The 26,216-nt window shown below is 39.9% G+C and overlaps 1 protein-coding gene across 2 annotated transcripts in view; it reads right to left on the minus strand.

The window, feature by feature from the left end:
• LOC119417751 (solute carrier family 35 member C2) overlaps positions 1-26,216 on the minus strand; it is a 54,177-nt gene that overhangs the window by 19,696 nt on the left and 8,265 nt on the right. The window contains exons 6-22 of one of the 2 annotated variants that reach the window (XM_037685034.1): positions 25,479-25,654; positions 25,126-25,299; positions 18,293-18,327; positions 18,135-18,193; positions 16,868-16,972; positions 15,573-15,716; positions 13,715-13,858; positions 9,953-10,084; positions 9,277-9,444; positions 6,845-6,964; positions 6,600-6,764; positions 6,327-6,485; positions 6,068-6,240; positions 3,500-3,629; positions 2,274-2,419; positions 1,795-1,924; positions 1,549-1,688 (exon numbers count right to left, since the gene is read on the minus strand). In XM_037685034.1, the coding sequence (XP_037540962.1) occupies positions 1,549-1,688; positions 1,795-1,924; positions 2,274-2,419; positions 3,500-3,629; positions 6,068-6,240; positions 6,327-6,485; positions 6,600-6,764; positions 6,845-6,964; positions 9,277-9,444; positions 9,953-10,084; positions 13,715-13,858; positions 15,573-15,716; positions 16,868-16,972; positions 18,135-18,193; positions 18,293-18,327; positions 25,126-25,299; positions 25,479-25,654 (2,300 nt within the window). Of the gene's footprint in view, positions 1-1,548; positions 1,689-1,794; positions 1,925-2,273; positions 2,420-3,499; positions 3,630-6,067; positions 6,241-6,326; positions 6,486-6,599; positions 6,765-6,844; positions 6,965-9,276; positions 9,445-9,952; positions 10,085-13,714; positions 13,859-15,572; positions 15,717-16,867; positions 16,973-18,134; positions 18,194-18,292; positions 18,328-24,580; positions 25,029-25,125; positions 25,300-25,478; positions 25,655-26,216 lie in introns of those variants that run through there. The other variant, XM_037685035.1, reaches the window with a different exon arrangement.

Consider the following 26,216-nt stretch of genomic DNA (forward strand, 5'->3'; position numbering starts at 1 on the left):
ACAGATGAGTTTTATCGTCTCAACCAATTATACAGTATGAACACACTCAAAACATAACAGCAAGAATTTGTCCCCCTGCTGTATATTCAAATAAGCTTTTTATATTTTTTTTATTTATTTGGAGCTATCCAGAAGTTTTGATTAGACATAACTTTATTAGCTTTTTTCCTTTATTTAATTTTTATTCAGCTACACAATTATTTTCTAACTTAGACATAACTGTACACAGTCATCTGCACTGATATAACTTGAAATAAATATTTTACTATTCCTCTTTATGAAAGAAAAAGCTTCTGAAAATCCTTCGGTTTTCTACCTCGTGATCCTCAAGGCCTCGTTCTCCACCTCAGCCTAAGAAGCAGAGCTCTTATGTTAAACTCATCCTACTTCAACACCGTCAAAACTGACCATCCACCTCTCGCATCAAATTTTCTTCTTTATTTAAAGTTAAATATTTTTGATTAGCGTGCAACTTAGCCGTCTACATACAATGGCTAGTTCTGAACCTGGCACCAAAAAAAAAAAGGATTCCTTCAAGGTGACATCACCCAAAGAAAAAACAAAACAAAAGCTTTCAAGGAAAAAACTTTTTTCTTGTTTTAATTTTTTTTTATATTAAATCTGAGGTCTAAAAATGACAAGTGTTTGTTTCCTGCAGCGTTACTGGTTGTTTTTATTACAGCCTGACCGATATGGAAATTTTGGCTAATGCCAATTCCGATATATTGGCTGAAATTTTTTTAGCTTTGTCCACCCCCAAGTATCTAAGTAAACAGTTACTTTTAAACCCGTTTTAACACTTGGACGTCTTGAAACAGTCTTCCTAACAAGTGTTCACATTTTCTATCCTCTACTACTCACCATAAAGTTATCAAGTGTGTTACAAAAATATAAATTTATTTTCTTTGCAGAGAAGTACAGATGTCACACAAAGCATTTCATAGAGGACAACAAGGATAACGTTACTAACGCTGATATATTTTACCTCTACGTTAGATTTATTCTTCTGGCTAAAGCTTTACAAGGCAATAGCCTAAGCTAGGTTATCTAAACATTAGCTGCTAACTTGATAAGCACGTAGCTAATGACAAACATTGGTGAAGAGTGTTTATTATTGTTGATTTTTTTATTTTACAGATCAGTTACAATAAACTTACCATGCTCTGCTGAGCAAAATACGCTACACAGTATTTAGTTACTCCCTGCTTGTGCAGCATGGCCATGACTTGAAAGTAGTCCGCATGCGCCCTCTGCTGGATACATTGTACAATTACGTCATTTGCAAGTAAGGACACGGCTTGTTCCCAGCATTTTAGGGGTGAAAATTAGAAGTGCTTATAATATCTGGGCATAATGAGCAAATTATAACAAATACCGATGTGTCCCCAAATGCCTATATCAGCCTAAAATATTGGCTTTGGCGATATATCGGTTGGGCTCTAGTTTTTTTTTTTAATATCGAAAAATGATGTGGGGAAAAAAAAAATGAAGGTAAACAATAATTATCTGCTGGTTTTTGATTGGAGGTCAGAGTTCTTGTGCTGTTACCTGCTTGACATCACTGCCGTGGTTGGTGCTGTAGGTGATTCTGTGGCCGGGTACGTCCACGGCGCCAGGCACCCAGCTCACCTTCAGCATACTGTGGGTTACCACTGGGAACTGTATACTAACAGGAGCTGGGAGAGCAACTGTAAAAACAGGAGGGACAAAAACACAAAAGTGACCAAAACAAATAAAACAGAAAGACAAATAAAAACTAGACAATGTGTAAAAAATTGTTAAGTTATTTCTTACAAGTGCTGGCAACAAAAGTAACCGGATCGCTGGGATCTTCATCATAGAGAGCATAAAGTGTGACGGAGTAGTCTGTTTCTGGTAGTAACCCTGCGAGCTCCACCACTGTCTGATCACCGCTGAATTTCTCCTGTAGAATAAAATAATCAGCTGATTGTGAGCGACTCTTGTACGAAAATAAAAAACAGATAAAGGTGGCTGATTATGATAGCATTCCTTTCAAGAAAAAATTATTAAGATATAAAAATATATATATATTAACGACGAATCATAAATATTTGCTTTCATTTTACTCTTTTAAGGTCATGAGTGATTTGTTTCATAATTTATTTTGAAACGGTCTGTTGCAGGATGCACGAGTGACGTGATGAAAATAATTTTAAAACGTCAGTTATTTTTCTCCAAAAGAGCCAACACCATGCATGGCTTTGATTCTTCCTGAATCGGGATTTAAAAATTTCACAAACTCGCTTCTTTACCTCCTTCGCATCATCGGGCTCTCCGTCGTTGAGTGCCGAGTACAGGATCATGTACTGAGTAGCACCAGGAGCTGGACTCCAGCTCACTCGCAGCGTGCTGTGAGAGGAAGGAGCCGCCTCCAAACTGGTCGGCATGGCCAGCGGCACTGGGAGAGAGGGCAGGAGAAACGAAAAGAGGAGCGGGAAAAAAACAAAGCCACATTTTATTTAGATTATTGTGTAAGTTTGATTGATGAGGGTCATGTAAGTTTCACACCATGCCCCAGAAGGAAACCTTCTGCTCCACATAGAGTACAATGTTTAGTTTTGTTTTTAAGCCAAGATGGCCGCAGCCAAGTTTTAACCACTGAAATTATAAAAACTAAATAAATACAAATGTGCAAAGGGTCTCTGCATGAGTTAAAGATATCTAAATATTTTAGTACAACTATGCCGTGCTTTGGAAGCAGCAGTCTTAATTTAGTGTGCTACCCCTCTACTGGCACTTTTAAAACAAAGACTTTGCTTTCTGTAGCTTTTAACTGCATTTAATGCTTTAACTATAAAATATTTTACTTTATCTTGTCTTAACAAGAGGTTTGAAAATCTTTGTTGACTCGCTCATATGTTTTTCATTAGATCTTTGTTTATTCGTTTTGCTTGGCTGTTCTTTTTCTTTTTAAAATGTTATTGTTGCGTACAACACTTTGAATTAAGGTACTTATTACAAAATCGTAAAGTCAGGCAAAGCCGGTCAAAAATTTTTTTATGAAGGAATAAAACAAATTAGCACATTTGTTTGGTACAACAATTTCCTGCGGGATCAATAAAGTTCTGTCTTATCTTATATTTATTTTATTTTGTTTCTCTTAAGGATGTTTAATGTGTTTTTAATTGAAACATTGAAACATGAGAATCAAGCGTCTGTGTGGTTTTCGGCGCCACATGCTTCGTTTACAATGAAAACGACCTTTTCTTTCAAAGATCATTAAGATGGTTGACATGACCTTCTTGAAAGAGCAAAATACGTTAGAGGTTTTAGGTTAGCCTCTCTCATGTGGGGTCCCACAAGTTTCAGTTGTAGGGCCCCTCCTTTTGTTTTTATTTTCTTCAACAACTGGGTCCATTTGTAGAAAACATGAAATTTATTTTAATTTTCATGCAGACAAATGTCAATGTCCCCTGTAAGAAAGAGGACTAAGTAAAGTAATTCAGGTAAAAGTATTTATCATTCATAAGATGCTCACGTGTTGTGACGGTTCCTCGGAGCGCCAGGCCGACGTTGTGTTCATACACAGGGAAGATGGAGATGTGGTACAGCGTCTGAGATGAGAGGCCATCAAGCAGAACAGAGGATTTCGAGCCTAATAACACTACCTGTGGACAGAAAATCAGCTACAGTCAAACCAAGACTTATTTCACATGTGCAACCCAAAGTTTAAAAACGTTGTGATAAATGTAAATAAAAAACAATGTAAGGATTTACAAATATCATAAAGCCATATTTTATTCCCAATGAAAAATAGTAAACATATCCATATCGAATATCGAAACAAAAAATAATCTACTTTTTTGGTGTACAAAAAACAATTTCGTAAATAATTGCAGCAACATGTCTCAAAATTTTGAGGGACAACAAAAGATGTGGTGCAAAAACAAAAACAGCTGGAGGAGCATTTTTAATTGAGTTAATTGGCAACAGGTCAGTAAGAGCACTGGGTATTAAAGAGCATTTTAGAAAGGCTGAATCTCTCTGAAGTAAAGATGGGCAGAAGTTCACCAGTCTGAAAAAAACGTCTAACTATAGTGGAACCATTTCCAGAAGTCATTTACAAGAGAGAGCATACGGGTCTCTCTTGTAAATGAGTCCTTGTGGCTCAGTGAGACTAACCTGTATAAATAAATGAATGAAAAATTTAAGAATAACGTTCCTGAAAGAAACAATGATTTATGTCCATCAAGCTTTATCAACAAACAGTTAAAGAGCCTGTCTAAGACAGTGTATTTGTGCCTCTGGCGGTGAGGGCAGCTTACACATAAAAAAAAAGCATTATTGTAGAAAAGTCTTTATAGCTTTAGAATAACATGCACTCCCATACAGCAAAAATTATTATTATTATTATTTTAATCAGACTAAGATGACCCAAGACTGTTAACAGCTAGAATCCTACATCAGTTAAGGATGGGACAACATTCCCCTCAAGCAACTGGTCTCCTTAGATCCTAGATGTTTACGGACTGTTGTTAAAATAGTGGCGAGCCTTTACGGTGGCAAACGTACCATGCAGTTATGATTTGTTGTGTCTTTTGCACAAAGAAATTTCTAGATTCTTAAGCTCTTCTTATGACATTATGAACTGTCCATAATGGGATATTCAAAGTCTTACTAATTTCTCATTGAGGAACATTATTCTGAAATTGGTCCACTGGTTTTTAGATGCTGTTTTTCACGGATTGGTGAACCTCGGCCAATTAACCTAATTCAGTGCAAAAATGCTGCTCCAGCTGGTTCCTATCAATTACTTTTATAGCTTTTGGTGCCCCAGTCCCATTTTTCTTAGCTGTATTGCTTGATTTCAATTTCAATTTCATTTCAAATATACTTTATTAATCCCAAAGAGAAATTATTTGTTGTTGTAACTCGTTATCCTCATTTCATTAAGAGATCTTATAGATACTGATGGCTGTAGACAGGAAGGATCTCTTGTAAAAGTCCATCCCACAGTGGATCCTAAGAAACTGGCTGCAGATGCCGTCTGATCCGTTCACCCAGACTCAGCTGGCCTCTCAGTTCCCCCGGGCTGTAGGACCGCCTGAACGCCGGGCAGAACTCCTCCCAGAGCGATGGCCACTCTTCCCAGCAGTCTGCTGAGCTCCTCGTCGCTGCGGACAGCCAACTCTAGGTGCAGAGGGACGATCCTGTCCTTCAGCTGTCATGAGCCGTGTTTCCTGATAGTTCCAGGATCTCAGTGGTCAGTCACTCGAGCACAGCTGGCAGGTAGATGAGAATGCATCCACAGAACATCCTTTTCAACTCATTTGAGATTTGGGGCTGTAGTTGAGATATTATTTGAGCTTTTGAGATGTTAATCAGCTGCTGTTGGTTGTAGAAAACTGCCTTGTTGCCATGGTTACGCAACATAACAAATGTCCAGAACTAAAAAAGTTTCAGTAAAAATCCTTCCAGCTGCACAGCATCTGATACCAGAGGAAACGATCATCCAAAAAATGTGATTCACATCCAGAAAAAGAGGAATTAAAGTTTCCAAAAGCAAAATCTCAGAATGAAAGTAACAGAGCTGCTCCAACATGCAGACACCTCGAGCGGCGCAATTCTAGAATCCGTAGTCACAAACGATTTACCGGTAATATGAAAATTATGTATTTTGTTCAAAGGTTAAAAAAAAAAGTCTGCATGACTGTGGCATTGTTGTGCAGGGACACAAGACGTTGTTTTTATATTTAAACATGCAAGTATTGCAAAGGGGGGGGGGGGGGGGGCAGCATGTACTCTTGAGAAACTCCAGCAGAGTCTGAAAGACTTGCCACATACTTTGATATCAACCCCTGCTTTTTCTTTGAGATAAATATTTTCTAAAGAAAGTTTTCTTCTTTTAAAGTTTTTACCCTCACATGTATTTATACCAGTAAGAATGCTAAAAATGTGGTTTTTACTTCTGCTCTGCATTTCCTTTGCAAACAACATTTCAGAGAATCTGATACAATAGTATGGTAATAACATGAAAACATATGAAGTTCAACGTATAATTGCTACATTAGTCTGTTTGCAGACGATGTGATGATGTGTTCCTCACCTCCTGGGGGCTTTGACTGTCAGCACTGTGGTACACTACTCTGTACTGCTGGACTGGTTTCGCTGGATTGGTCCAGTGCAGCTTCACCTGCCTGGATCCGAGTTCAGAAAACCGTAGATCAGCGGGGCTCGGGTAGGAGAGGGCTGGGTCTGCCGTCGGCACGGGCTCCATTCCTGGAAGTAAAATGAAATGGAACTTCAAAAGACAGCGATGATATCAAAATCAAGAAGGATGACAGATTTACTGAGGTGCGGTGTACGTTTTGTGATGCCACGGTCTTTTATCCTTCCACACAAGATGTGAACCAGTCGTGCCACCAGTTTGCTGAGCAGGGGGAAGTCGTTGACGTTGTAAACATTTAAATCAACGGGTTCTGATGCCACCTGTCTCAGCTCAGCTTCGTCTGCATTCTTCACACCTGAAAAGTTGTGAAATTAACCAACCAGTGAAGCTCTGAACAGTCACACCCCCGTGAGTTTTCCAAAGCTGCAAAAAGAAAATCAATCTCCTCGCCTCTACTTTTCAGTCTCACCTACAGCAATGATTTCAACGCCTGCGTTCTTCAGCCGGTTTGCTGCCGCGATCGCATCGTCCTGAGACTTCCCGTCAGTCAACAAGACCAAGAAAAATGGGGCTTCCGGTCTCGCGCCTGCCTCAGACTTCATGTTTTCCTCCATGACGTGGAGCAGGGCCTGTCCTGAAAGATCGTCTGGTCACACTCTAACAGACAGCCGTTGCTGTGAAGTGTTGACGGCACACCTTGTGTTGGATTCCTACCTGTAAATGTGTTTCCTCCTTTGTACCTAAAATGTCTCACTGCCTCCAACAGCTGGTCTTTAATGCTGAATTTGTTGAGGTTCCACTCTGTGCGGGGGTCTCCACTGTACTGGGTCAGACCTGGCAGTGGAGAGTTAAGTTTTATATTTATTTATTTAAATGAAATGTGTTGCCCGTTATATTACATCAATGTTTTAATTGACTGGCTGCATCTGGAGATTTTTATATTGAAGCTCTCAGTGCGTAATCATTGGCTTTACTTTTTACAATTAAGTTTTTGACCCAACCCAAATCAAGATGACTGCCACAGCCAACTGACCTTGGAAAACACAAAATTAGCAATAATCGCTAAGTCTTGAATTTAAATATGTCTAGGGTTGTTTGTGAAAAATCATAGAGAGATAGTCTTTTGTTTTGTGTTGGTATTTTTCAGTCACTGCTCCTTGGTTCTTTATCTTTGTTCTTTATCTTTGTACCTTTTAATACTATTGCAACTACATTTTGTCTTGTGACAAAAAAATAAGCCCAGAAAAAAAAAATGCAGACAAAACATGAAAGTGGTATGAAAGAACTGCTCTCTCTAAAAGTCTTTCTAAAATAAATTAAACTAATTGTTGCATATTTTAAAAAGCTATGCCTACATCACCCTTACACCACGTGTGTGACCCTTTAATGACAAAACAAATAGCTGCAGGCTTTGACAGTATTTCATGAGTCTGAAAAGACATGTAGAATAATTTTAGAACATGAATGAATGACTTTGTAACAATTTGTGTTCGATAAATTGATTAATCTAAACTTTGACTTTTCACAAAGCGATTTCAGAACGGTTAGCAGCGAGAGATCAGGCTCCTGAAGATGACTAATCAGCGTAGAGAAAGTTTATCCAGTTGACTACCGTATTTTTCGCCGTATAGTTGGCAACTTTTTGCATAAATTTGAAAGTCCTGCGACTTATACGCCGAAGCGACTAAAATAATTTTTTCCTCCATATTTATAAAACAATTTTGGGCAAAGATCTGACAATTTCATTCATTCAGACATGGAAAATACTGAACACTGCCATTTCATTTTAATTTTAATATTTGTGCTGCTGTTGTTTGGCGCATTGTTTTGTACTAGTAGGGGCGGCTGTGGCTGAGCGGTTAGAGCAGTCGTCCTCCAATGCGAGAGTTGGGGGTTCAATTCCACCAGCAGCCACGTGCCAAAGTGTCCCTGGGCAAGACACTGAACCCCTAAATGCCTCCGATGTGTGTCCCATTGGTGGATGAATGTGATAAAGCACTGATCAGTCTTTGTACAGAAATAGTAGAGTGCTGTATGAATGGGTAAATGAGGACACAGATTGTAGTGTAAAGCACTTTGAGTGTCTTCAGATAGAAAAGCGCTATAATTTAATAATTTAATATAATAACATTTAGTAGTGCTTAGTGTATTCTTAGTTTATCGTATTTCTTAGTTCATGTCTTGGATCTTATTACTGTTTTTCTTTACAATTTGTATTTTTGTTGGAGGTAACTGGGACCCTGCGTACAAAGTTTCGTTCCACCTCATGTACCACGTGTGATGTGAACGACAATAAAGAACCTTGAATTCTTGAATTCAGCCGCTAGAGGGCCCTCGACCAATGTGGCAAGCCAAGTGTCTCATTAAAAGGTAAAAGTGGCTTTTAATGAGACTCTTGGCTTGTCATGCTAAGCTACATTTGCCTCGCTCCGGAACTCCTGGAGCAAACGTCAAATCAGCTGCATTTCTCCGCGCTGCCCAGGCGAAATGCAGCTGATTTGACCACCAAAGTGCATTTATTAAGGAAACGTTAGACTGAGACACACCTTTGCTATAATTCCGAGCAAACAAATAATTGTTATGATGTTAAATCCTTGTTAAAGCCCTCCCATGCACGCTCACATGACTGCCATTTGGCAGCCAATCGATTTTTGACACAACACCGGCCCACGTTTCCGGGTTTTTTTTGTTTGTTTGTTTTTTAATTCCTTTATTTTACCAGGAAGAAATCCATTGAGATCATCAATCTCTTTTACAAGAATGTCCTGGACACTGGGTTGTCAGCGGTGACGCATAACAGATGCGATTTATACGGCGAAGCGACTCATTTATGTTTTTTTTTCTTCACTTTATTAAACACAACTGGACTGATGTGACTTATACGGCGATGCGACATGCACGACGGCAAGTACGGTACTCTGTGTTCAAGAATGGTAGCACCTGAGCAATTTTGTGATGTTGCATTTATTTTATAATCAATAAAGTAATTATAACACTTCTCCTGGAAATGTGCAAAAGTACAAAACATTTGGCACATTATTTATGAAACGTTCCTATTTTTTGCTATAATGTTTTATTTTAGGTGAAGTTCAGATTTAGGTTCAGATAGTGACCAAACCCGTTAACCCAGATAAGCTGGTCCTCACCGATCTGAATGTGATCTGGCCCAATGTGGAAAGGCGTCATCAGACCCTCCAAGAAGTCCCTGACCCGCCTGAAGTTGGTGCGTCCGATGCTCCAGGAACCATCCACCAACAGCATGATGTCTGCTGCTGCGTCGCTGTCACACTCGTACGGTTTCCGCTGAGACATCCCTTAACACAAAACTCTAAAACTTATTTTTCATGCTGGTATTCTTTTTATTTATATTATTATAAATAGGAAAAGTTGTTTAAAGCATCGTGGTTTGCACGTGTTCAAACAGGATTTAAACATGTCTACCACACATGACATTATTGAACTTATTGAATGAGAGGGTCTCTGAGCTTCGACGTTATGAAGGAAAACAGGACACACATGGCCTGCAGCAGAACTGGACGGCCTGTCATTATCCTCCCTCATGTGCACACTGTCATCACATGTCAAACCTGCACTTACTGCTCCAAAGTCTTTTTTTTTTTTTTAGCTCCTTAGAGGAGCTGAAGGTCTGCTCAGAGTTGAACTTTGATAACTTCATGCTTAAGGGAAGTTTTCATAATATGTTTATGTTTTGGTCCATTTAAAAACTGAAGCTAAAACCTAAAATGTTGCCACAATTTCTGTGACGCTGGAGAACAAATACCTCAGACTAAATGTGTGGAAAACATTGTTCTGAGAGTTTACCCTGTTTTGTCCCCGGCTCCTCTTTGGTCTCCGCGGTGGAACGATGTCGCTCCTTGTCCTTCTTCCTCTTCCTTTTCTCCGTGGTAATTTTCTCTGGGGACTCATCAGGGAGTTCAGCAGGGGTTTTTGTAGCTGGGGGCTCTGGAAGCCAGAGGTAATGATACGTACATGGGTGAGGCTACATTAAGATAAGCAGAGATTGTTTATAAGACAAACTGAAAGTCTATTTAACAGGAAAGTATCAAAGGGAAAAGTGTGGGGGAGGGGAAAACAATGTTGCTATTAACAAACATTTTATTTTAGGATAATCAGAAGAGTTATTTTCTTGTTTCAAATAAATAATGTTCATTATCATAATCATTCCAAATAATCCCTTTCCCTTCACTGCTTTGCCCACCATCTATCCCTCTTGTATCTCCCACGTTCTGGGCTTTCTATTGTATTCCTTTTTTTTTTTTTTTTTACATTTTTTTGTCTAATTCTAGTAGAAGCAAGGTGCTACAACTGTTGGTGAAACAAACTATATTTAGGAGTCTTTCTAAGTTGATGGAGATGACAACAATAGCCGTTATAATCGGAGCAAGACGGCAACGTTCCTGCGTTAAGTTGCAACCTGTGTCTAACGCCGACTACAGTCATGGTACAAAGTATAACCCCTTCCAATTCTTCGTTTTTATACGTCAGGAAACATTTTGCATTTGATCTTCATCAAGACATGAAATGACGACAGGAAGAGAAGAGTCCAGGCCAGAGTGCAAAGGGAGGTTGTTACACAATTTAATTTACGCTCGGCTTTGGGACTGTGATGGGCTGACCTGCAACATACGGCGTCTTATTCTCAGCCATTTTTGCTCATCATCGTTCTCAGAGTTGAGATGTCAAGAAAGAAACAATTCAGCTTTAAAGGAAATTTGTCCTGTAGTAAGCTTTTTTTTGTTTAAGTGAAAACTTAAATTAAGGTGTAAAATCCTAAAGCAAGCAAATAATTCTTGAAATCAGCCTGTTCAAGAACGCATAATACTCAATTTAGGTAAAGACTTTCTACATATCAGGGTCTCTTTCCTTGTTATAAATCAAATTTTCTTAAACGAAGCACACAAAATCTTAAAATCAGCTTAATCATGTAGGCATAACACTCATTCTAAGAAATAATTTCTTAAGAAAGCAGTGTTTGCTTGTAAGAAGTGAAATTTTCTTTAATTTTGGACAATTTTGTTTAGTTTAAAAGGGACACAGCAGTTAGTGTCATTTGCTAGTTTTAAGAATCCTAGCTAAGCAACTTTTGCTTACCCCAATGGCAGAATTATTTTCTCAAAACAAGACAATTTGGTCACATTTAGGAGCATATGGCTTATTTCAAGTACTGTTTTTGCAGTGTGAGTGAACAAGTGGCTGTGAAGAGACAAGACAGCTCAGAGAAGAAGGGCAGGACAAGAAGGGCTTTAAAGCAAATTAAATCATTTTAAACTGGTTCGTTTGTATGGGTCAGAGATTTGATCCTTCCAAGGCATAATTGAAGATCCATCATCCATCCATCCATTATCTTTACCCGCTTCTTCCTTTTCAGGTCACAGGGGTCACTGGTGCCCATATCCAGCATTTACTATGTGAGAGGCAGGGGACACCCTGGACAGGTCTCCAGTCCATCACAGGGACACAGAGACAAACAACCATTCACTCTCATTCACACCTAGGGACAATTTAGAGTTACCATTCAACATAACATGCATGTTTTTGGTCAGTGGGAGGAAACTGGAGCACCCAGAGAAAACCCACGCATGCACGGAGAGAACATGCAAACTCCACCCAGAAAGGTCCCAGGCTGGGATTTGAGCCAGCAACCTTGCTGCTGACAGGCAACAGCTCTACCAACTGTGCCACCGTGCGACCAGCACGAGTTCCAGTTCCAGTTTAAAATAATGTATCTTTCTGATTTTATATTAGGTCTCAACACTTAAAGCATGAGGTTTGAAAGTGAGAGGGAAGCAGCTTTTTACTTTAATTCAATCTACAACCAGGACCATGGCTGCTCCTCACAACGTAGCAATAAAACTAATAAAAATACTGTAGTGAACTAAGCCTCAGGTCAAATCCTGACCTTGAGGGCCTTCCTGGGACAAGAACTGTATTTCATTGATTTGAGTCCAGAAACACAAAATCAAGTCCATCCAGAGACTTTCTAAGTGTCCTGCACTGATCAATTGAAAGAACACTCTCTTTTTTATTATCATTACTATTTTCTTGATAATCAAAGTGTATTTAGTTCAAACCATTTTTAAATGTTGAAGTGAACTACTCATTTTAAATCAACTGTGAAACAGTATTAATGAATTTTTAATCCTCATTCAAAGTAGAAATCAAGTTAGAATGTGTTACGGAGTAATTCATGCATTTTCTGAATTTCTGTCTGAAATGAACAAATGTAAGTTGGTCCAAGGTTGGAGGCAAGCGCAAACAAGTTGTTGGAACGAACTGTCATGTTTTTAAATCCTCTCAGACGTAAATAGAGAAGCTGGCACCTGTTTTCCCCCAACTCGCCTAAACATTTCTCTCGTCTGTCTCAAAAACATCTTCTGTCCGTTCCAAAACAATTTTTCTGTTTTTCTGACTTCTAGTGACCTCTTACGTCACAAAAACACACCCCTGATTAGCTATTTCAGCCAATCAGGACTTCCCAAATGAACCGGAAATAGAACTCTTTAAATGTCGGCACTTCCTAGTTCCAGCCAGTCGAGTGTGCGGTGGGAGAGCAGTTCAGTTCGGAGAGCAGAACCGAACAGAAAAGTTGCTGGAGCGAACAGGAGGTTCAGACATGATCCGCAGTTCTTCCGAGTCTTGTGGGAATTATGGAATCTTCCACATCAGAGTGGAACTCTGACGGACTCACAACTCATGTGAGTCCACCCGTGAGGTGAACGTGTGTCGAACAAGTACCGTCACTACTCCGGACGTTTCCCAACCATCCTACGGAGACGCTGGAAATGGTAGCGTTAAATGGAACTCCGCACCAGCTGATTCATCTTCAGAGAGGTAACGAGTCGATTTCCTACCGAAGCGTACCGGGGCGAAACTGGGTTCGGATGGAGAGTGCCGTTCTTATACTGACACATAACAACCCCTCATCCATCTTCTCTCTCAATTTAAACTTCATTTCCATCTTTAAACTCTTCTATCTTGCTAGTAATTAATCCAGATATTTTCAGAAATGTCTGTTGTAATGCTTGAAGTGGGGAAATCATGGCCGTATGGTTTCCTCCTTGTAAAACTTGCTAATTAATTATGTTGTTGTTGAAATCAATTTGCCAAATTAATGTAAATGGTTGATGTTAAACTTTGATTCTGTTAATAAATGACCGCATTCATTTGATGGGTCAAAGAAAATTAACGTCTCACGTTACATTTAATAATTCAATGCACAATAGAACTCAGTCCAGAAAAATGAAAGAATCCGTTTAATTTATGGATAATATATCACAGATATATGTTCATCTACAATACCATAATTAGAAATTCCATAGCAAGCAAAGTGTAACGACTGTATGGCTGAGTTCTGCCATGTTGTTCCGATGGTGTTTTCTTTTCATGTCCTCCGTGCTTAGGCCATTATTTTTACAAGAATCAGTGTGACTTGCCTCTTATGCTGTCATTATACTGTAACCAGAGTAACATGGTCGCGTGTGTGTGTGTACCGGTAGTATGTTAACTATTACTGGTAGCATGAAATACCTGTGGTTGTGACAGTGGCAGCAGTGGTGGTCGTACGGTCTGGGAATCGAACTGTTGGCAGACCCACCAGTAGCTCCGTCACATCGTCCAGATCTCCTGACCCCGACCCGCCAGGCAGCGTCTTCTTCCTGCTCTCACGACCATCGCTGCGGATCATCTCTTCGTCTCGCAGACCCTCCACTGAAAGACATCAAACGCAGCACAAACATGAGCTCATGAACATTTTACATATTAATAACAGAAACTAATGCAAAACATCTGGCGGTCAGTGAGTGACGAAAGCAACTTGTTTTTAAAAACTCACTCATTTTGCACGAAGCACTGTTGAGTTATAGGTTTTGTCTTGAACCTGACGGGGTAATATATCCACTAAAAGGGCAGCCTTGCAGTTATGTCAATTACTTCTCGTTTTATAAATGTAATTACTATAATTCTGGACAATTGGGATTTTTAAGCAAAGTTGCGTAACAAAGAAAAACATTCACGTTTTACTTTCTTTGTTTATTCCAAAGTATTGCATGGCAGCTAACAAATCAAAATCAAGACTGGAGACATTATATTTCACTACATTGATGGACTGAAGTCATAGGTGAAACTAAACATGTTGGATTCAAAAGTGGGGCACGGTAAAAATCCATAGCCTGGAGTTAAGGAAAAAGGAAAACAGCAACAAAGTGATGGCGAAATGTTCAAAAAGTAAAAACTGCCTCAACATAATGACCCATTCTCAGAGCAAGGACTGGGCCCCCGAGGATGAAGACGCATCACAAAAGAATTCCCAGACTGCCTTCATTCCAGCATGTCAGTAGGTGTTACAAATTTCCAAGTCGAGCTCTTTTTCTAACCTGCCGGAGCACGTTCAGCTCATCATAAAAACCTACTATCCCGTGTTTTGCAAGAGTCCGCGGGCTACGACCACATTTCATACAGTCCTGTGCTCCTGGAGTCTGACAATAAAATGCAAAAAGTAAAGAAATCGTCAGAAAACCAGTCAACAAAGAGCCTTGATGGGGTTGAAGTCCACATTTTTCTTTTGACTTTTTAAGAAAGTAACTGTAGTGCAATTATTGTCCTCATAGAACCGTTCCATAGTGCAGGAAGGCATTTTTAAAGCTGTATTTTTACCCAGGATAGTATATTTACAGTCAAGGAGACACTCAGTTCATTAAAGGGTACGTGTTGAATACAATCCATGTTTACTAAGAATGTCAAAAACTGAACAAAGGCTTATGGCTCTCCTGTGTTGCCAGCGTGATCTCGCAGTATTGCTACAACAATTGTGTTTCTTTTGAAGCACTGCCAGGGTTTTTGCAGTGGGTTGCACAAGTATTCATCCCTCTTTGTAATTCCATCTAATTTGTTCACTTACAACCTAGAATTTAAAAGGTACTTATATATTGTCTTTCTATCTTATCAAGATCCTCAAAACACTTTAAAACACAATCTGTGCCCTCATTTACCTGCTGATACAGCACTCTGTTATATCTTTACAAAGATTAATCAGTGATTTGTCACATTCATACACCGATGGGACACACATGAGGCGTTCAGTGTCTTGCCCAGGGACACTTGGGCTTGTGACTGCTGGTGGAATCAAACCCCCAGCTCTTGCATTGGAGGACGGCTGCTCTAACCACTCGGCCACAGCCGTCCACAATTTTAATTGTAGTTTAATTAGGTTAAAGCAATAATTCTACAAAAAGTACTTCAAATTATTGAAATAGGTGTAAAAAAAAACATTTAAATAAAAAAGGTGCATTCCAGATGTTTTTTTTAGATAGATTTAAAAAAGTTTTTAATAAATACTTATTACACGATCTTGTTTTTAATTTTTACCGGAGATGCTTTAAACATGTTTTTGAAGTTGAATTTAAAACATTCTGTGGTTTCTTACTGGTGAATCGTCGTTTTGCAAGAAGTTTCTCTGTGGTCCCATTCAGCACGAAGACTTGGAGAGAGTATTCCTGACTGGAGTCCAGTCCTGCTACTGTGGCCCGGCCCCGGGTGGTGGTCAGCATCAGCTCTGGTTGTGGTTCCTCTACAAAGAAAAAAAGACTGTTTATCGATGTATACATTATATTTTATTGAAGCTGATTTTTTTTTCTGTGTGATCTTCATTTTTCGTTCATTTGAAAATTCTGTTGCCGTGTTGCTCCACTTTTTGACCAGTTTACTATCTAAAGCCCCTTATCCACAGGGCCGGTTCTTGTTGGACCCTGTTGTGTCCGGTTCTGGTGGGACCTCTTTTTTTCTGTCTCTGCAGTGCCCATAGTTCCCGTTTAGTGGGCGGATTGTTCACCTCTAGTGGGCGGATTATTAAAATCAACGCACCTTACCAGCTGGTGGCGCTAATGCTACATTAAGCTCTTTTCTAAGCACCACTAACATGTATTAGAAGAAGAAGAGCCGGAAAACAACACAACACAAAATGGATGACCTCCTTGATCTCCGCCCTCAACCAATGAATACGCCCCATGACCAATCGGTGACCTACAGTGCGCTGATGTCACATCTAGACCCAACAAGAACCAGACCTGGGACCTCAGAGAAGTAGGTCCCAAAAATGGGGTGGGTTCCACCGCTGAAGGCACTGTGGATAAACCACGCAATCGGCCCGAACTAGTTACATAGGAGCCCCAAAAGACCCTGTGGATAAAGAGCTTAAGTGTTTTTATGTCTCACCTACGGTTCTTTTTTGGCTCCACTATCTGCATTGCAAAGTAGATGCCGAAGCAGCTCTGGAGTCTTGGCACTGACTGGAGACACTTTGTCTTCGTTATTTGAATAACACGAAAAACTGCGAGGTGTGGCAAGATAATAATCCCTGATGGCGGTAACCTCTCGTGTTCCTCTTTTTATGAGATAATGCGCCCTGCCACGCTGCAGAACTTTATCGAGAATGGTTTCAGATACATGTAGCAGTATGACCGTTACACTTCAGGTATCAGAGCCTCACTGAAATCAGTGGACACACACACACACATGCACAGATTTACTGGGGTTTGTGTGTATTATTCCTTCTGACTGAGCATGATGTTAGAGTGCACTCAAGATAAAATAATTCTGATTCAGCCATTGCACAACACACTCATACCTGGATCTTGGAAGCAGTGCACTCTGCCCATCACCTTCTAGATATCACATGCGACAGCTTTCACAACTTCAGCACAGCTAAGAAAACATTCCTACCTGAAGTTGTTCTGACTCGGACTTTGTAGCCCTGAACGGGTCCATCAGCCTCCTTCCATTTCATCTGCAGTCTGTCCTCAGACAGCACCGTCAGCTTAAGACGACCTTGGTAGTGACCAAAAAAGAAAAAGTAAAATTAGGATTTAAGGGTCGCGGCTAAGGTGCAGGGGATACGAGCGCGGATCATGTTCGAGGCTAGTCCTCATTGCGGTGGTCGCGGGTACGAGTCCTGGTCCAGACGACCTTTCCGCAAGGTCTCCCCCTCTCTCTCATCCAGTTTCGCCTCCACCCTCTACAACAAAAATAGGACACTAGCACCTCAAAATGGGGGAAAAATAAATAAATAAATAAAAAGATTAGGATTTAAAATGGTCTGTGCACGTTGTCAAGTCACTTTAACTATTAGGTCAAATATGACAGCTATGAGAGTTTACAGGATCAAAATCTCAAACTGGAAATCTATCTTTTATTTTTGCCCCATTCTCCAGGGAGGTCTGAACCCCCCTTCCTTTTTTCCATAAATTAAATCCATCTCCTGTTCTGACTTAATCTACATAATTTCCAGCAGGAGTTTCTCAACAAGTGATGTCTTTCATGTGTCTCTCTTCCCATCTTCCCTCCATCCATGTCTCCAAGCTGCCCCCTCATCCATCAAAGCAGAGCCTGTTCTCCCGACTGGAGCAGAAAACAGGAACAGGATTCCAGTTCAGGACGGTCGGGCCAAAGGTCATGTCAGAAGAGCATCACTCAGTAACAGTGTGACAGGGTACTAAATGTAATGTAATGGTGTAACAAATGAAGAGGAAGACAGATGGGAAGGAGAAACCGGAAACAGGGAAGACGCTGTTTTTATCACTTCTGTAGATCCCCGGTTCTCAACAGATTCTTCTGACTTTTGGTTTGTGCATAAACCAGGGGCCTCTGGAGAGTCTTCTTCTGTGGATCAGGAAGGGTCTGATGGCTTTTGTAAAGAAAAGATCAAAGTCTAATAGACGTACTGACAACAACATGTCCAGACAGAGGAGTTGATATCCTGAAGAATAATCTCTGTATTGTACATTTTTCTCTGTGGGATTATCTATAGTTTTTATTTAATCACTGAACTAAGGACACCTTTCTGTCTAACAGATTACTCCACTCAGGATATATAGAACAAAATAACCACCATACAAAAATGACCAAGGAAACATAAATAAATAAAAAGTAGGATAAAAATTATTAAACTGCACTGCGGTCCAAGTGGATGTAAGATAAATTAAGACATTACCTTGGCCGTGGACCCCTGAGGACAGCAGTAGGAAGACACTGAGCAGGAAACACAGCATCAGCCAGAAAGACGGAGTTGAGGCAAGACAGTGAGAAGACATGAGTGGGGCCTAAAAACATACAATGTAATATTAGTGTTGTCATTTTGTTTTATTTTTATTTTCAGGTAGATGACAACCGAACAATGGTCGAACCTCGAATCCAAGAGGAACAATGTGGGTTCTGTCCTGGCTGTGGAACACTGGACCAGCTCTTTACCCTCACTAGGGTCCTCGACGGGTCGTGGGAGTTTGCCCATCCAGTCTACATGAGTTTTGTGGACTTGGAGAAAGCATTCAACCATGATCCTTGAGATACACTGTGGGGGGTGCTCCGTATGGGATTGGGGGTCTGTTGTTACGGGCTGTTCAGTCCCAATACAAGTGGTGCGAGGGTTTGGTTCGCATTGCCGGCAGTAAGTCGGACCCCTTCAGGATAAGAGCTGGACTCGGTCAGGGCTGCCCGTTGTCCCCGATTCTGTTCATAACTTTTATGGACAGAATTTCTCGGTGCAGCCAGGTAGTGGAGGGTTTCTGGTTCGGTGGTCTCCGGATTCCATCTCTGCTCTTTGCAGATGATGTGGTCCTGTTGGCGTCATTGTGCCGTGATCTCCAGCTCTCACTGGAGCGGTTTGCAGCAGAGTGTGAAGCGGCTGGGATGAGAATCAGAACCTTCAAATCTGAGGCCATGGTTCTCAGTCGGAAAAGGGTGGATTGCTCCCTTCAGGTCGAGGGTGAGGTTCTGCCTCAAGTGGAAGAGTTCAAGTATCTCTGGGTTTTGTTCATGAGTGAGGGAAGAATGGAGCGTGAGATTGACAGATGGATTGGTGCAGCATCTGCAGTACTGCGGACTCTGTACCGGTCCGTTGTGGTGAAGAGAGAGCTGAGCTGTAAGGCAAAGCTCTCCATTTACCGGTCGGTCTACATTCCTACCCTTCACCTACTGTATGGTCATGAGATCTGGGTAGTGACCAAAAGAATGAGATTGCGGATACAGGTGGTTGAAATGAGTTTTCTCCGCAGGGTAGCTGCTCCTTAGAGATAGAGTGAGAAGTTCAGTTATCCAGGAGAGACTCAGAGCAGAACTGCTACTCCTCAACGTCGAGAGGAGCAGTTGAGGTGGTTCGGGCATCTGGTAAGGATGCCCCCATGGCGCCTCCCTAGAGAGGTGCTTCGGGCATGTCCAACTGGGAGAAAACCCAGGGAAAGGCCCAGGACACGCTGGAGAGACTATGTCTCTTGGTTGTCCTGGGAAAGCATTGGAATCTTCCCAGAAGAGCTGGAAGAGGTGGCTGTAGAGAGAGATGTCTGGGCCTCCCTGCTCAAGCTGCTGCCCTCACGACCCGACTTTGGAATAAGCGGAAGATGATGGATGGATGGATGGAAATAATTACGGTATGCACACAATGTACATCACCTTTGCTCCTAAAAAATAGGCACATTTCTCATCCATTCCTCAGGCTTTTTCTCACTCTTAAAACGGCACTAAATAATCGAGTCAAAATCTTCACAGCCATCTCTCCCAGACTTTTCCGTACCTCCACTGGTTGATCGTCTACTGTAAGACGTTTTAGCATGCTGGGGAATCACCTCGTTAAGGCTAAAAATATTAGTTTACATGTCAGTCTGTGTTATTTTAAGTGTGCTGCAGACTCAACTAAATGAATTCAAACTAATTGTGTCATGATGCCTAAAAATCCTATTTAAAATGAGTTATTTTCTAAATTATATAATTTATAAACTTCAGTTTAGGAGCCTTTAATGCATGACTGAATCAGAGTTAAGTGGCTTAACAAACAAACAAACAAAAAAACTTCAGAAAGTGGTGTAGTACAAAAGCATCCAAAGTCAAAAAGGAGAATTATTATTCAAGATCATTTCAAATGATTACAAGAAAATCTGTTTCTTTGAAGGCAAAATATAAAGAAACGAGCGATGGCTCAAGACTTTTGCACAGCACAGTAGCCTATTTAGTTGATTTTTTGTCGCTTTGAGCAGAGACAAAAATAGGTACATTACTCTGAGTGCTGACTGAACAGTAATCCTAATTTAAAACTCTGAATTTTGTCATTTCCCACCAGGGCCTTCATTTTTGTCTTTCGGCTGCTTCCTTCTTCAGGAGTCGCCACAGACAGTAGATTCTCTCAGACTCGTCTCCAATTAAATAAATTAATATTTATAATAAGGAAATATATTAATAGGAAATATGTATTGGCTAGTATTTTGGGATATTGAGAATGTGAGTTGATCATAAGTAGGAAAAGTCTATTTGTCATCTATTTTATATTTTAAAGATAGCCGTAGCATAATTTAGAACTTTAACTCCAACAAAAGCTGCTTAGTTTTCATTTTAGTGCAAAAAAACTTTTCAAAAACTATTTATATTCCAAATATTAACAAAGTTGTTTTGTCAACACATAATCTTTTTCACCAGCAAATGTTGAAATGACAGTTGTCTACTGTAACAAACATAAACTTTGAAGCAAATAATGGTTTCTAATGTTTATTTCAGGATAAAATGTATTTCATTTGATAAAAATAAATAAAATGCATTTAATTATAATTTATTTGAATTAATTTATTCATTAAGAAAAATATCAAACACTGAAAAAGCTTAAAAACAAACATCCGCTATAAGTTTCATGACTATTTCTAAAAAAAAAAAAAATGTAGAAACGCACATTTTTTGTGACAACTTGTCACAATATTTAATGAAAATTCAGATTATTCCACATTTAACAATTCAAAAACTTACATTTTATTAACTCAATCATGATCTTGACATCATTTTGAAGCTCGTTTGATAAACGCATTCGTTTAACAAACATTTTTAGAAATTTTGTCAGCATAAGTACCTTTTTAAATTACTTTTATCAGCCTGTATTTTTTATTTTAATTACGAAACTGAATTGAACAAGTATGCAATTTGAGTTCCACAAAAAGGACTTCTTAATGACATTATTTACTGCAGGGGGTCTCAAATGGTCCTGTTCTGGACTCACATCAATCCTTAATCATAAGTCTTGACACAAATTGAGAAATATTTTAACTTTTCAAATTTACTGAAAGAAATTATGGTTTTGTTTCAACCTGAGATAACAGATAGTGTACAGAATATAAAAGTTTTCACTAAGCAGGGATGCTAAAGAGAAATTTTACATTTAATGCTCAATTAGTGGCATTTTAATTAAAACATCAACTTCAGCCGTTTTTACCAGCCAGTGCTTTTATGCACAAATAAAAAAAATAACTAAGTACGAAGCTTTAGCTGAAGACACATATATAACAATGTCTTGTTAAAACTTATTTATTCAATCAATAACAAGGCTGACACAATCAGAACTCTGATTTTTGTCTAAACGTTTCTCGTCCACGGCCAACTTTTGGGTCACGACCCACCAGTTGAAAATCACTGCTTCATGTAGTCAACATGTGGATAATGATTTGATGTTGCTTGGAGCAGCCTCTGCGAGAGTCCAGCACAAATCAGCACCAGTAACCGAGCGCTGCTCAAGCATTGTGGGAGCTGTTGGTCCATCATGGTGCAGCCAGGTGTGGTGGTTCCTACCTGAGACCAGGTGAGAGCAGGTTATTCCCCCAGACAGCCTCCACACAGCATTCCAGAGGCGGGATGTCAACAGAAACTCTGCCGGGCTGTGAAAGCAGCTCTGCTCATATCTGAGGGGCTGAAATGTGAGAAGCAGCCGGGTCCTCCTGCTGCTGCTCCACCCTGGGAGTGGCTCCCCAAGGAATGCTGCCAAGACCCTCCTGCACACACAAAAAACTGAGATGTGCAGCCAACAGGAAGTTACTTTTTAAAGCAATACACTAAGTTTGCCGACCAGAATTATTAGAAGATAAAAACATATTTTTGTTACGCTTCAAGTGATTAAACAGGTGTTCAACAGGGAGCAGGCTCAGGATCCTCAAATATGACAAACACTTAAAAATACAATTTTTTGTTCAAAATGCAGCACAAACCTAATCTGTGGTTTCTTCTGTAAAACTTTTTCTTTTTAACTTTGGTGCAAAAGAAAAGAACAAATGAGACATTTGTTTCTTTGTGCTGGTTGATGAAAATCTTCAACAATTTATTCAAATATGAAACCGTTTTCTTTCCACATCTCTTTATTTCTCAAAGGATTACAACATCAGTATTCGGTTGTTTTTTTTTTAAATCATAAAAAAATAGAAACATTTTTATAAATATTTTTAAATTTATGCAAATTTCCAACATTGTGCATTATCAAAATATTTTCTAAAAGCCGTTATGACTGCTTTAATTAAGGCACAGAAAGCTCATTGTTAGTGTTTTAAATTAAAATTCAAAAAGCTAGACAAGGAATGTTTCTAAAGATTTAAATGTTAAAGTTCAAATGTCTACTCAAACTAATCAGGACAAACATTATGAAATCACATGGATAAAACTAAGGGGATCTTTTACGTTAAAATGTTGTCATTTTAGGAACAAAACTTTAACACAATCAAGGATGTAAAATTTAACTGCAAGGCTTCAGAAACTCTTAATGATTCTTAAAGAACAGTAATATCTTCAAATAAATTAGAAAAACAAGTTGGACAGCCAAGCACGCTAAGGTAAGCCAAATGTCAAAATACAATTTTGAGAAAGGACTTTTCACATTTCAACAAAGTTCAGTCAGGTCATCTGGACGTAGGCTTGTCACGATAACAAATTTTGCTGGGCGATTAATTGTCTCAGAAATTATTGCGATAAACGATAATATTGTTTGAAATTTGACAATAATTAGTAATTATTGTCAAATTTAAGAAGAAATGTTGGTTAATTTTGTGTGTAGTATCTTTTTTGACCACCGGATGGCAGTATAAGACCGTTTTAATTGAAGGATGGATAGTGAGGGAGCGAGCAGCGTGTCTCTAAGACAAATGGGAGGGAGGCCCCTTGACGTGACATGAGCTGTCTCTCCTTCCTTTTTTTGGTTCTCAGAATGGCGGACGCTCGGTGTGGTTTGAGCTCTTCTTCATAGCATTTTTCACACAAAGCTTTAATTTTAAAAATCAGTAAAAAAAATCTCAGCTTTTTTTTTGCAGATAAATTTTTTTTTTTACACGAAGGCACGGGTTTCAACCGTGGATTTTGGAGCTTCGACAAGATGGGTCCCCCCCCCCCCCCCCCGAGGTCGGCCTGTTAGCTTAGCTTCTCAGCTTAGCTGCTTTTAACGATCCAAAAACGCTATTTTGGATCGTTAAAACGGATTTTAAAGGGAAGAGAGAAAGGGAGGGGTCAGTGAAGAACACCGGAGTTGAACCTTTTGTCATCCAGTGTCTTCAGTAGAAAGAGAGAGACACAAAGAAACGATAAAGTCGAAAATGAGGTTGATAATTTGCTTTTATCATGCGATTAATTGATTTATTGTTTATCGCGACAGGCCAATCTGGATGGTTTCTTTTTTTTGTTGAGACATTTTGTCCTTCATCCAAAGGACTTCATCAATGTGAGTGTGCTGCTTGTGGGACTCCACTCCATTTTTTGTGGCTCCTTGAACTGATGAAGTCCTTTGGATGAAGGATGAAACATCTCAACAAAAACAGAAAGAAACCGTCCAGATGACCTGACTGAACTTTGTTGGATTTTGTACCTGGATTGTTGAAGCTTTGAAACTTTTCACAATTCTTTACACGAGAGAACAGAAAATCTGCACCATTTCCACGATGCTCCACTCAGGCAGAAGCCAAAAGATAAATCTACAAAATCCTTCAGTTTCCAAACACAAAACAAGGCGAGATGTTTCCTGCACGTGGAGAGGAATCCTCTGCAACCTGAGTCGACGCGTCCTTTTGAAGCTTTATTGCCGTTTCTCACACACCCTCAACAGCTGAATTCACTTTAATGTCCTCCAAGACCAAAACAAAATAACTTTTTGTGTTGTGTTTCAAGTCAACATGAATGTTCAGCTCATAAGAACATCACTAACCAAAGAAAAATTCAAATAACTTCCCATTTTTGTGTCGTTTTCCTGAACAAAAGGCTTCTTTGGCATTATTGTTCAATGGGGGTGTAAGGAGACTCCACGGGACGGGACCAGGCGAGATTATTTTTAGGAGAAACCTTTTGTCGGGCACTCACAGAGGAGTTTGAGAGTATTGTGGAAACTCTCAGGACATTAGAGTGAAACTCCTTTTTGAGTTTATTAGTTATTTCAACAGAGAAACGTTGCTCACACTGATTATTTGACAGCACACATCTCAGTAAACATTAGTCTATAATTTATTTTAAACATCCAACTAAAAATCAGACTTTTCCTTTTCAACTAAAACAAATTAACGAGAGGTTCGAAGTGGATTTCCTCGGCTTCAAAATCGATAATCGTGAAAACCTGACACCAAGTCTGTTTTTAATTTTACATAAATGTGCGCCAAAGACTCTTCCTCTCAACACGTAGCTATAGAGGCAGCAGAAAAGTGGGCGAAGCTGCTCGGAACACAGCTCGAGTGCCGTGCTGCATAATCCTAGTCCCTGACGTGTTTAAACTGCTGCCAGCAAAGGATTAAAGTGGTGAGAGGACTTTCTGTAATAATTTCACTGGACAAAGAAAATCAAATGGGATTTTTGACTTTGTCCAGACAGTTTGTGATCTGATGAGGATTCTTGACATTTTAGTCTCGATATCTCTTCGCACAATTATTGTTTAAAATGTCCTGATGTGGAAAAGAAAAGGAACGAGTAAAGATGCGTCAGCTCAGAAAGACTTCTTGCTCTTCATCTTCATCGTCAGACCCGTCTGCAGCTGAATCCTCACACTTGCAGTCGTTCAACAGCAAAGGCAGCTCAAGTTCTGAGCTCTTAATGTTGAGCTGCCGTAAAGAAGGAGCCTTATCTGGAAACAATGACACAAATATTACTCTAGATGCAGTAAGTGAAGCTAAACTCACAGCTTTATTCAGCTGATTTTAATCCTGTTCTTGTACAATAACATTTGAATACTTGAAGTTATTGCTGGCAAACAAAAGAGACATCTTACTTTTGGAATAGTAAGTCTTGAGTCCGATGTGTAACGACACGCCGCACAGACACACAGCAAACCCCAGCCAGTTGAGGACGCTCATTTTATCTCCCAGGTATGCTGCCAAAAGCAGCGTGCAAATTTCCTGCAGAACAAACAACAAACATCACAAAAGCTCTGTTAGATTAAAGTAACCTTAGTTGGTTTACTCCGAATAACTCGAGTTTGATGCGAGGAAAAGCTGGTGTTTTTTTTATTTTTTTGTGCAGGTTAATAACATTTTTATACGACAGCGTGGCAGATTGTATGAAACACGCAAAGTACCTTAACAATCCCTGATATGGACAAAGTGAGGCTGGAGGTTCGTGAGACGAGCAGAAACTCAGAAAAGCCCAAACCGAAGGCCAACGTGCCGCCGATACTGAGGGTGAGGAGGGAATACAGAAGAGGAGAGAGCTTCGTCACCCGGAATAACTTCTCGGAGGTGCTCAGGCTCAGCGCTGCAGGGAGACAGAAAGTTTTACATTGATTACACGCCGCTTTACAAGATGCAGAGAAACTCCTGCAGACGTTCTTCGTGCTAAGAGACCCGACGTTTTCCCCAAATCTAAAGGATTCCCTCCACTTGAACCGTCCCGACTGCGCTCTGCCTTTAAAGCAACGATGGAGCCACACTCCAGTTCTCTAAAGGCGTTATGGACACGTGTTGCTTTCTAAAAATCTGATGGTAGCATGTCTGTCTGACAACTTCAGCCACTTTCCATCGGTTCACCTAACAGCTCAGTCATTAACACAGGACGAGTGTGAAATGCTGCAGTCACATTAACAACAAGAGCACCGCAAGGCGAAGCTAAACACACCCAGAGATGAAAATACGTTTCCCTTCAAACTACTGGTACTTTCATTTAAACAATAATTTATACTGACTCGTTTTCACCAAGCAATAAATAAATCTTAAGACGTTACCGTCGTCTTTATTTGCCAAATGAAGTCTTGATTTAACTTTAAGAGAAGAAAAACAATGCTTTGTAAAAAGTGCAACGCCTGCTCAGGCCTGTCGCG

This window comes from Nematolebias whitei, chromosome 11 (assembly GCF_014905685.2).
Source record: "Nematolebias whitei isolate Nwh7 chromosome 11, NemWhi1, whole genome shotgun sequence".
Taxonomy (NCBI): Eukaryota; Metazoa; Chordata; class Actinopteri; order Cyprinodontiformes; family Rivulidae; genus Nematolebias; species Nematolebias whitei.